Source organism: Buteo buteo, chromosome 4, assembly GCF_964188355.1.
Source record: "Buteo buteo chromosome 4, bButBut1.hap1.1, whole genome shotgun sequence".
NCBI lineage: Eukaryota > Metazoa > Chordata > Aves > Accipitriformes > Accipitridae > Buteo > Buteo buteo.
Window position 1 is genome coordinate 25,064,657 of NC_134174.1, and position 12,586 is coordinate 25,077,242.

The following is a 12,586-nucleotide window of genomic DNA, read 5'->3' on the forward strand; positions in this document are numbered from 1 at the left end:
GTTGAAGCATTTTGCTTTTGTTCTTGCAGAGATTACTTGATTTATTGCTGCCCAGAGTTTGTCTTTTGCTTTGCCAAAGGAGGCAGCAAAGAGCTCAGCAGCTGAATGAATGATCTGATGCAAAGCCAGCATTGAGAAGTCTTGTGAGGGGGCAATTAAGGCAATTTGGAGGCCTGGGACAGCCCATTAGCCTGTGGGTGACCAGAATGGGAGATGTGCAAGTAGAGGCTAAAAAAGGAGCTAATGTGAACACTAGGCGTACGGGTGGAAGTGGAGCAGAGATCAAATAACAAAAAAGTTTTCCAGATGTGTCTTCTGAACTCACAGATTCCATGGGAAGAGCAGCCATTTCCAGGTCAGCCTTGAGTCCTTCTTCTTGTAAGTAAAAGCTCTCCTATGCGACAGTGAAGACTGTTTACTGTATGTGGAAGACTGCTAAGCACAGACTGGAATATTTATATTTATTTTTGCAATGCCATAGGTAAAAACAATTTAACAATGCCAAGTACAGGTGTTATTCTCATAAAAACTCCTCATTTCAAAACAAATCATTTCTATTTCCCCACAAAAAGTTAAAATCACATGCAGCTATATGAAGGTTAATTGCTTAAGATGCACAATTATATATCAGAAGACTTTGTTAAAATAAAAACATACTGGACTACATCTTTTAACAAGGCAATTACACAGAACTAGAAAACTGACTCTGTAGTAAAATATAAAAATCTACAATTATAAATATAAATTTGGTCCATGGATCACTACAGAAGTAGCAGTATTTACAGTAAGTATCAGATTACTATTCTAAATGTCTAATTGAAGTCTTAAAATGTTGAATGTTATGGAGAACAGTATTTTATTTACATTCTACTATATTAAAAGTTATATTTCTAGCAAATGTAAATTGTTATAAATACAGCAAATAAATCAAATACTAAACCCATGACATGTTTGTAATTGAGAATCCCCTAACATCTATAAATATGATAATTTTAAGTTAAAAGTAAAGCCAGATAAATCAAAAACTAATACTGAAAAAACATACCACAATTCAATTCTTAGAAACACTGTAAAAGTCACTCAAGTTAGTCCAGACGTAACAACGTATTACAAGAAATCTTTCAAGAAAAGGCACACATTGTTAATGATAAAAGTTCCACAGTAAAGTCATATGTAACAGAAATGACTGTTTGTTTGAGCAACGGTTGGGATCTGATTATATATATAGTGACTGGACAGATTTCCCCCCCTACAAATTATAAAACTGAAAATAATAATAGTAAACTCCAGGTGTGACTGATGTGATGTAGGTATGTGTGTGTTTAACTTGATGTGTTAATTAAACTAAAGATTCTAAACTTTCAGCTGCATTTCCATCGGGTAAAGCTGAGCCGTTACTGTCCATAGATGCTGAAGGGTTTTCTTCTTGCCTTGTGCTGACAAGGCTGAGAATAGCTTTGTAGAGAAACTGGTACTGTTCCTGGAGAAGAAAAGAGGATATAGTCGGTGTGTTGTCAGAAATAATAACGCTAGATTATCTTGTAACACTGTTACTCAAAATTAATTAACAGCTGATGTGTCAGTCTGTTAATGTATTGTGCTCCATAATTTATTGTGTTACTTAGCAGCTTTATTAATTTTCTGACTAATGGCTCCCCCTGTACACAATGTAAAGCACAACATTAAGGAACACAGTACAGGTAGGGGAGAAAACTATTTAAAAGAAATACTACGTGCTGAATCTGATCCTTGTTAAAGTCAACTGCAAAGTTCGCATTGACTGAAGCGGGTCAGGATTAGGGCTACTGTTTGTCTGTTGGCTTTTTTTCTCCTTGAGTATGTTCTCATTTTTTGTGCCCTGAATTCTATCCCAGCAGATTTTGTTTTCTTTTTTTTCTTTTTGGTACTTGCAGTTACTGTTTATGAAGATCCTGCCAGGAAGAGGAGGTAGAAAGAGAGACGAGACTTTGCAGGAAGATTCACGGAGGAGGCCACTGCCTAGAGGGAGCGGAGGGTCTCAGCTGGGTGCAGTGGGAAACGGGGAGTGCCAGAAGCCAGCTGGACTGACTGCAGCGTGGGCTGCGAAGGAGGAAACAGCTGGATGCTCTCTGCAGGGAAAGCAGGCACAGCAAAGGCTGTGCTGCACCAGGTAACAGTGGATGCTCTGAAAGGGCAGAGGAATATTTGGGGTTCTAGGATGGATATATGACGATAAAGAATTTCTGTGATGGAAGGAGTGAGGAGCAGTAAGACAGACTAAATAGAGTGGGGTTTGGGGTCTGGACTATTAGGTTGGACTAAGAGATATGGGGTAGAAAGAGCAATGAATTTGAAAATCTGCAGTAGGATGGGAAACTGGAAATCTGAGGTAAAGGGCCCAAGTATTTGCTGGAGGCTCCTGAGGCAAGAGGAGTGAAGGTCCTGATGGTGCCACTGAGGTGGGAAGAGTTCCCATTTTCACTCCATTGTCTGCCAGCTCCTCAGTCTGGACTAGCTGGGCAGGGCCAGTGACGGACACATCTGTCAATCCTGTCTCATGTCCTGTTTTTACTGTCAAAAATGTGATAATGCTAACCCTAACATTTCACTCTTGAAGTGTTCTCCTTAGTATGCTCATTGTAGCTCTACAGCAGTCAGATTGTAGTGGTATGACCAAAGGGGCAGTGTTCATAGTTTTTAATTTCTGTGATGAATCTTCATTTGTATGACACTGACTTAGTAAGGAATTCTTATCTGTTATACTTTTCACGGTTTTTAATTTCTATAAGCACAGTGACAATGGTGACCATTCAATGGCTCATGAAAGATCAAAGTCCATCCTGAAATGGAAAACTAGGCTAACTACTTCAGGGTCTACCTGGAGTACAATTTTATTCCTGCTGAATTAAAACCTTCATTTACATGACATACTGTGGATTTTATGATGACGGTGGCAGCACATTTTGAATATGACTACCTGATAACCACATAACAAGTTTTCACAGGACATACTTTGTTTTGGAATAAGCAGCAGGTCCACTACAGCACCTCTGGAAGACAGTTTTGATTAACTCATGCAGAAACTAAGATGCCAATAGTTCAGTAATATTGCGCTAAGATCTAAGCATGCTAATAATACCACACATAGGACAAAAAAAATGCACACATTTTGCTTATTACTTACAATGTCTGTAAAGACTCCAGGCCTCATCAAATTGATCATCTTCGCTACCTGGTAAACATCCACTGAATTCTCATTTTCCAGTTGATGCATCAGTGTTGTTAATGCACAGAAAGTGCCTGCTGTCACCCCTCCATGCCTTTGTAAAGTAAAAAGAAAACAAACAAAACCAAAACACACAAAAAAAGTCTCTAGAAACTGGATCAAGTTTCTACAGCTGGAGAAAATACAAAATCCAGGGTAAACTGATAAGATTAATTTCTGTCATGTGATCTTGTAAAGATCGCATAGGCATGCCCAGCAGTGCCTTAACACAACGTTCACAGCACCTGGCTACAACTTCTGGAGAGTCTTTAAAAGCCAGTCTTAGTTATTTCCCTACAATCCTCTACTAACCAAATCCTGAATGCCTCAGGTCCTTCAGTATTTCAACATTTCAGTATTTTTGGCCATTATTAAACAGCTGGAAAAGGGTAAGGTGCCTCATCTAAATAGTCTTACTTTTTTCAATAATAGACAATGAAGCCCTGATTGATTTCCTCTCCAGTGTCCTACTCAACAGTCATCTGGAGTATCAAAATGACAGAATTGAAAAGAGAACATTGAAGTGTGATAAAATAAAAATGTTTCTCTTGTTGATGCAGCTGAAACAGAAGTAGCAGCACTATTATTAGGTACAACCTTTGTGCCTTGTTTCAGTGGCTTTCATTCTAAATGAGATAGAATAGAATAGAATCATTAAGTTTGGAAAAGACCTCTAAGATCATCAAGTCCAACCATCAACCCAACATGAATGGAAGGATGAGATGAAAGGATGGTTCTACAGAAAAACATCAAAACAAACTGAAAGCTGCAGTTCTTACTCGTCATGTACAATCATGGGTCCATCCCGGTTGGAAGTTTCCTCTTTGATGATGCTGATCAGTTCAAAAGTTTTACTAATAGGGCTATCAGGATTTGGCCATTTTGGACACTGAAAATGCCTCACTTCAAGTACATAGTCATCCTAGAAGAGAGAAAAAAAAGCATAAATCCATTCAGTAAAAGACTGACTGTCTTTATTCTTGTCCTTCACCCTCTTCCAGTCCAATTCCAGCTTCCAGATACATAATCCTACTGCTGTGGAGGTTGGACAATCCTATTCCCAATGTCACCAAACTACCTACAGAGACTACTCTCCCTGGGTGTTTTACCACTAATTTACCATAGAAAATGTAACAAAATGTAGGCATTACCTTCAACAAATCAAGTCCTGAGTTACAGGTTTATGACAGTGTTACCTGTGTAGCTTCTAAAATAAAGTCTTGAATTATGAGCTTCTCCTCATTAGACAGACACTTGTGCTCTTCAGCAATCATAGTAACTTTGAAACTCTCACAGTTTATAGGCTCATCTTTGTTTGGCCAGTATACAAATTCATCTTCAGCCTCCAGGAAAGGAAAAAAACCAAACATAAAACTAATTAATGTTCAGCTCTTAAAATAAAACTTAATCCAACATAATAATGTGCCACGTATGCAATCAATGAAGCCAGCTAGATTTAAATTGACAAATCAAAATTTGAGTAGGATTATGAGTGTCACAAGTGGTGGTTTTCAGACACCTCTGTAGTGAACCTGACCAGAAGACCACTGTACACCGTGGAGATAGCAACCCACCTAACAGTCAACATGTGCACTGTGCCACATGTTCAGCCTGGCCTTCAGGCTGTCTTGTGCTGCCCATAGCCCCTGGCCAGAGGATAAACTTAGCTGGTTGATTATAACAGAGGAGCCTGCAGGCAGCTCCCACCCAGTACCAATGATTACGCCACATGTGTGGCCTTGGAATTATCTAGAAGTGCAGCAAGAAGTTCTCATGAGAACATCCTTTCTGTTTGACAGCAGAAGTGATGAACAGAGTTGTTTTCTTTTAAGAAAATCCTATAATAGCTTGAATGACCAAAATGGGGGTAACCCTTCCATGGACAGGAGCTCCATGGCGTGATGTACTTTGATCAGAGATATGTTCAATACTGCACAGCTTGGGGTTCCTGGCATCTGAAGGGATCTAAGATTATCTATACTACCCTTTCCTTTATAGTGTTGCCTCTAATAAATAGCATTTTAAATGACACTTTACAGAGTCTGAATGCCTTTCTTACTGAGATCACAACGAACCAGAAGCTCCTGGCAAAACAATCTCCCTTATTACAAAGGTTAACTTAGAAATTCAGCTGTTTTATAGGAAGTGTAACATTCATAAAACATTTGATGAGAAGAAAAAACCAAACATTGTCTTGGTTGTACGTGTTTTTCCAATCATGCAAGACTCTCCAAGCATTTGCATGACTTTCCTCCAATCTCATTACCAAACATGATACCCTCCCACACCTCAAGTACCAACTTAAAAGCTCTCAGATGTTCCTCCATTTCTAGTAACTGAAAAATATATTCATTTGTTGTTAAATTACACATGCAGGATGAACACTTGAGCTTCCTTTGCTGTTTAGAGTCAGATAAATCCTTGCTAAACATTTGTTTGTAAGTTTAGGAGATGAGCGAGAGAAACAACTTCATATTTCTCCCCTTACCTAACAGTGGCTGAAGAAGCCTTATTACAACTAAAGTAGAAGTCCTGGAGCGAAAACTGACCTTGTGTAACAGTTACTTCTGCTGTTTGGCTCTTTTCATAAATTATACAGGAATGATTCAACACTTTTTCCTGCTAGTTGCAATCTGCCCAGACAAGGATCTCCAAATTTCCACTACATGATTTGGTGATTTTACACTCAGTAAAATATTATTAATTTTTAATTGTTTTTTGCAAAATCCAAGATATTGTCTCATGTCCTGCATATTTCAAAATGGTAATACTAATAAAATTCATACATAAACCCATAACAATCAGTCACCAAACTTACCATATTCTGGCTATCAGGAAGCATGACTATTAGCTGGGCATTATGGTCCCATATCATTCTCCAGAAATCCTTGATAGTGTGTAGTAAGGGATGCTGGGTAATAATGAATTCATTACTTTGATAATAACCCTGTGAAGCAAAATCAACAGACTCAGAACTGATGTCTAACTATTAACATTTAAAGGAAGCTTCTAGTGGACAGACCAGAAGCTTAGAAAATAAATTGCAGGCTTGTGCCTCCTTTGGCTTCCTGTAAATATTAGTAGAATATAAAACTTCCATTGCAGTATTTTCCAGATGAAAAGAATAAAATCAATTACACTGAAATAATTTCTAAAACTTCACAAAATTTGATCAAAAAAAAAAAGACAGAAGAAATCAGTGGAGACCTGAACAGCCAACTCGGAATAAAAATACATTAACTCATACACACATGCTAATTGTTCTACATTAGCCAGACTTTCAGAGGAGCTGGCAATATGAAACAAATAAAAGAATACTTGAAAGATCTGCAAAAATCCCAAGCAGCCTCTTAATTTGTACAGATGTCCCAGGTCAACTTCTTACCACAAAAGAGAGTTCCTTTGCACTAATGCACCTGATGAAGGATCATGCATACACAGCACTGCAGGGAGCTTTCCCATCTCTTCCTGAATGTCCAGGAAGCATTTACTCCTCCCTCTCAGCTAACAAAGGGGAAAAGAGTTGAAGAAAATCCAGGGAACGAAAAGATAATGGAAAGCTGATGAGCTATGGTGCTTTGGGCTATGCCAGTTGCAAAAGCTCTGTAAGATGAGCAGGTAGGAAGGCAAATCACGGTACAGCCATTAAAAACTAACTTATTATTTAACACTTTTAGTTCATCTCAAAAGATTCTTCCATAGGTAGCATTTAGCTTTACTAGTTTTTAAAACTATGGTTCTACAGATTGACAAAATGCAATGCACTTTTAACCAAATGTAAAAATAGTAATAACAGTAATCATACTTCCTGGGGGAAGTAACTCTTTCAGGCAGAGTGAATAATGGAAGAAAGGAGCTTTCGAAATCAGGACTGTGCCACCCTAATGTGGACACATGGCAGCTCTGAAAACAGCTATACAATGGGATGTTGGTTTTCAGCATCACAGTTAAATGACTTACCATAATATAGGAAGCATTGATGTAGTCTGTCCCTTCACCAGACAGTGACGAGATACCCACTCTAGATCTTTCCACTGTAAAAAAAGTCATGAACTAGTACAGGTGTTGCAATGACTCACATATTATAGCAATTATCTCACCTATCTCATAGTAATGATAACACTAAGATCCATCAATCAGGACAAAGCATTATCCAGCCATCTATTTTATTTTCTTATGTATGTAGTACTTAGACAAATCACTTCTTCACTGAAAGTGTTGCAAATACTCTGATAAAGAAATTAAAATTTGATTATATAAAAAAGGTACGTTTGATTAAGAGGTAGAAAATTGTGAAGCATAATGTATAGGAGTGTTAAGTTTGAAATGTAGTCATAGAAACTTTAGGAACTGTGTTAAGTGTGACCATAGGAACCTTAGTATTGTTAAATTTGAAATAAGCTAACCATAGAAACTTCACCAGGAACTTACTGGTTTTCTTATGTTTTGTTTCAAGAAACTAAGGAGAACATCATGGACACCAGTTTGTGCTTGGAAACCCCCTTACCCATCCCATCTTGATTTGAGTATCGAGGATTCCAATCAGTAGAGCTAAGTGAAATTGACCAATGATTGTTTTTAAATAAGAATACTGATAAGGTCATATAATCAAAAGACCAATCATTATAAAGGTTAAATTTAAGAGCGAGCATAGTATGCATTTTTATGTGAAGAGCTTACGTAACAATGACTTGACAGAAAAAAGTTTATAAAAACTGATGAATTTAATGTTAAGCTGGACACGCCTTTGGAGGAGCAATCCCCCGTGTCCCCAGTGCTGCAATAAACGAAGTGCCTCCTTCTTAACTTCACGCTGGTGTTAAGGAGTTTTATTCCAGATTTCTGTAACAAAAGTACAAAACATTGCTCCACACCAATGCAGATGTCTTCAGCTGTTTCTGAGGAAAAGTTGAAAGTTTGGCATACACAGTTTGTAAACATTTTGCCACCCTGAGAAGCTGATTTGAACAAGCTTACCAGGAATGATGGATGAAGTTCGGTTCTTTTCTCTGTTACACTGTTTGAGTGCGGTTGAATAATCACACTGCTGTGTGTTAGACTGGCTCAGTAACTGAAACAATTAAATGGAAAAAAACCCCACCAGGTCACTGTACAAAAGCCATTCCTTCATTAGCTGCATTAAACAGCAGGGTGCACATACTGCAGGTTAGTTGTCCCTCTTAACTTTAGGCATCTAGTTATCTGGCTAAACTAGTTAGCAAGTCATCAGAATCTTCTCTCTTCACCATTTTATCAGTTCAAATGATTCTTGAGCCCTAGATCCATAAGCATGTCTTTGAAGGAAATGCCACTTCACGTAGTTCCTACATGCAGGCCCCCACTGTTTGTTGCCAACCCAGTCACTTCCATTTTGCCTGCACAGCTGTTTGGGTAACTTTAAATAGTTTTGGTAAACAGTAAAAGCTGGTGCAGAAAAATCTGCATTGTTATACAGATAGTATAGCTCCTGGTAAGACGTAGCTCTAGATATCTCAGTTATGAGCTTCCTGATTTTCTTTCCAAACCTGTGAGAGGAAAATAAGACTGACCTGCAGGGGTCTCATTGACTTACTTGCTTCAGTTAATAAAATTCAAACAGACAAGAGTATGAGAAGGAACAAGTGTTTATATATATATATATATAAACACACACCACAATGGTGTATATACACTGCTTAGGCATGAAGTAAGTTTGGAAAGCAGGTTTTTTGTAGCTTTTAGGGTTTTTTTTCATCTCTAGTAAAATAAACCAGATTAATCAGAATGTTCAAAAGCATTCAAAAGACTTTTCTGTGATGTTTTGGGCTGGGCATATGTAGCCTTCAGAAGCTGCCTGCTTTGGAAAAACATGATAGCAAAACAGGGATGTTCCATCAAAACAAATTAGACCACAAATTTTTTCATCTAAACCAGTTCTTCAGTAAAACAGGACTCCACATTTTTGTTATTATTCTAATAATTTTAGCTTGCAAAGGAAAATGAGATTGAATGAGACATGTCCCTTTCTGATAATATTTAAGCTCTTGAAATTGGAGCTCTACATGGCTCCTGCAATTTGCGCTGCACACTCTGTGTTTATATATATTTACACACTCTGTTTGTTTTTATGTGTTTTATTCTTTCATCTGTGTAGGAAAGGTGAGATGCTTATTTCTCCAAGCACATCACAGCTGAGATAAGAATCCCTACTTTTCCCTAGGAAAAAACAGTGCAACACTGTTGGATCATTCAAGCCAGGATAGCAGCAAAATGTGAAATCCTTTGGTATGTTGTTCCTATTCTGTTCTGTATTATTCATTATCTTGAAGAAATACTAGTTACTGTGCCTATGTGACCAAAATACTTCAGAAAATAAATATATTAATGTTTTTCATAGTGTCATTATCTACTGACATTATCTATAGACTTATCTGCTTCAGTGTTTTACTTATGATCCAATAGCTAATTGTAGAAAGAATACACATTATCCCATCCCATGCAGTCCTCCTTAGAATTAAAATCCTTAGAGAGAAAGGTTCTAATAATTCATTTCCTGTTAAATTAGGGAGGGCAAAGTCTGTTTTGCCACATAATCTGGAAAACATTTAAGTGTGATTTACTTCTCTGAATTCAAATTCATTTGCAAAGGTAGGATTTTCTGTGTGTCCTCTATAAGTGACCCAGTGAGTGAGCTAGACTTCCTACTCTCCCCGTGAGTCAATGAGCTGTTACCTAGCTGGGTCTGCTCTTTCTCTGGGTGACTCAAAGTCTCGTGCATGTACACACTGATCTCCACATCCACAAGCACCAAAGTGTTCACTTATTGCCTGCTGAAGGTGAAGTCTGTCTTCTAGCCAGTGCTGCACACTGAGGGGAATACACTGATTGACCAATATAGCTCATGACATTTTTGCCAGAATGACATCTTTCCAGACTGTTGTTTTACCTTTGGGATCTTTGTGGAAAGGCATGTAGTAGTTAGATGTTCCAAAATCTACTTACTGGCCTATTTCTCATGCTCTTTTTTTTTTTTTTTTTTTAAATTCCTTGTTTAAGAGTGTGCAAATAATTCTTTTGTCCCAACTGACTGCATGCATTTGTTAAATTGTTCTGAATTTAGGCTCAGCAGTTAAATTTTAGATAGAGAACGCTAATGAAAGTTGTGTTGAGATACCTACTTTTAAGTCATTCAAGCTTGCAAGCCTAAAGCTTTTCAGGTTACTATGTTGGAGAGCTCACCTTGAATTGTTTCTCCAGTCTGGTCTTTCCTGTTGGTCCAGGTATCAAGAGAGCATTAACATAGGCATGAATGTGAGTCTCAAGGACTTCTGTTTCTTTACTGAGTATCGCTTCAACCAATGCATCGTGAATGAAGATGTATTGCTCCTAGGAAAATAAAACCAAACATCTGAGCTCTAATTATTTTCGGAGCCCCATGGACACCTCTGGCTAAGCTGCCACTTCTGATGTGGTCAGTATTTCTTCATAGCCTGCTGCTGTAGAGGAGTTTTCTCAAAAGTGATCCTCTACAGTGAAAGCTGTCCCTCCGCAGTGACAGTACACATTTACAAGCAGAATTGAACTACACATGCAATATATATATAATACCAAATTCCCACCACCTGTGGTGTCTCCTGTTCACAGAACAAGTTAAAAAAGCAAGCATAGCCTTGAGTCAAATTTTCAAGCGAGCTTATTATGCAACTCTCCCTGCCTTTCTTGCAATAAGTGATCACTCTCAGTTCCTACTGCTATCCTCTATTTCCCCTCTCACATCCTTTGGAACAAGTGCCCATGCTGTTGTTGATTACCCTTTTTTTCTATTGGAAGGCACTGGGTAATCTAACAACCTGTTCTTGAAACCTGAAATAGACTTTCAAATGCCCTGCTGTTGTCCTTATTGTTTTCTTCTGGTCTTTCACTATTCCATATATAATCTTCAGTTTAAAGCAGCTATAGATAATCTTCTGTCTGAAACTGCTTTTTTCCCTACTTTTTATTGCCTGATATCAACTGTTTGATCAGGTTCAGTGAAGATCTGAACACCTAACAATAGTGTTCCCTTAAAAAAATCTATGACAAAAATGCATGCCCTGCCAAGAAAGTGCTACAGCAGTAAGCATGATTTATACAGACTTTCTCTCTTCTGAGTCCTCCCTAATAAAGAGACAAGAGTCCACAGATAGGTAATTTCTAGTGCATTGCTCTAAACAAGCCTAGAAGGGTGTCTGCATAAAAACAAGGGAAGCAAAAGGGAAAGTCAAGTCTGGTGACTGGCTGCCAGTCTATCTGGTGGTGCCAAAAAGAAGACTGTATCATCTCACCTCCTGCAAACAGAAATAGTCTGTAATAGTCTCTCACTATATATATTTTAGTCTTACCTCAGTCTGCACCAAATAGTTCCTTTGGGTACGTATGTGTTTTAAGAATCCAAATATGTTGACTGTCCCTTCATGCTGAATTTGCTGCAGCATGCTGTCTAACACTATGTATGTGCCTGTCCTTCCAACACCAGCACTATAAAACAAAAAAATAGTCTTGAGCCTGAAGTAAAACAATAATGAAAATAACCGTTTCTTATACATAGCTTTTTCAACAAACTGCTGTGTAGGGAAGGTTTTCCTCTACAAATTGTATTATTATAAGATTCTATTACTTTGCTAAAGCTTCAAGGCTCATAATAAAGAAAAAACCAACTCATCTTTTTCTCTGCACAAGAAGAGATCTAGAGATCATTTTCTTAAATGATTTTTAAAGTATCAGTTTTTATCAATTTTTGAAGTATCAATTGAAATAATAGAACTAAGGAGTTTCTTGCAGGTCTGCAATTTTCAGGCTTCTGATATTCCTTAGGATACTTTGTCAAGTATACCTAGAAAGAGTGGCATATGTCAGCATTTGGGCACAGTTAATGTGCCCAAGTTCTTCTGTGTTTGAAACACGCATTACTTTAAAGGGAAAGCTGCATTATGCCACCCGTCACAGATACAGGAGATCTCAAAGACACCGGATGGAGGAAAACCCCAGGAAGTGGCAGAGCTGCTGAAAGTACCTCTGTAAAAGAATAAGGTTAATGCTCTCCAGATACAGCTAAGAGGGCAAGCAATGGTTGAAACCCTTCTTAAAAAGGGAAGATGCAGAAAAAAGAGTTAATCAACTCACTCCTGTTATGAACTCTGACTCATTTAGCACAAAACCAGCTGTATTGTAAAATTAAAACCCAACTTCTTCTTTCTTAAAATATCTGGGTAAGGAGTACAAGGTCAAGAGGTCATTTTTTTGTTACCTAGTCACATATGGGAATTAGTCAGTTGTAATTCCTCTCTAAGTTATGAGAAAACGTTACATGTATTGGCACATGTA

At 37.9% G+C, this 12,586-nt stretch overlaps 1 protein-coding gene across 4 annotated transcripts in view; it reads right to left on the reverse strand.

Annotated features, from left to right (window-relative positions):
- Positions 1 to 439: 439 nt before the first annotated feature.
- The window catches only part of PTPRZ1 (protein tyrosine phosphatase receptor type Z1), a 144,284-nt gene continuing 132,137 nt past the window's right edge, over positions 440 to 12,586 (reverse strand). For 2 of the 4 annotated variants that reach the window (XM_075025004.1, XM_075025003.1), the window contains 9 exons: positions 11,605 to 11,740; positions 10,463 to 10,609; positions 8,222 to 8,315; positions 7,205 to 7,278; positions 6,063 to 6,191; positions 4,441 to 4,587; positions 4,024 to 4,166; positions 3,164 to 3,299; positions 444 to 1,480 (listed from right to left, as the gene is read on the reverse strand). In XM_075025004.1, the coding sequence (XP_074881105.1) occupies positions 1,340 to 1,480; positions 3,164 to 3,299; positions 4,024 to 4,166; positions 4,441 to 4,587; positions 6,063 to 6,191; positions 7,205 to 7,278; positions 8,222 to 8,315; positions 10,463 to 10,609; positions 11,605 to 11,740 (1,147 nt within the window). In that variant the 3' untranslated portion in view covers positions 444 to 1,339. Of the gene's footprint in view, positions 1,481 to 3,163; positions 3,300 to 4,023; positions 4,167 to 4,440; positions 4,588 to 6,062; positions 6,192 to 7,204; positions 7,279 to 8,221; positions 8,316 to 10,462; positions 10,610 to 11,604; positions 11,741 to 12,586 lie in introns of all 4 variants that reach the window. The other 2 variants (XM_075025001.1, XM_075025002.1) reach the window with 2 other exon arrangements.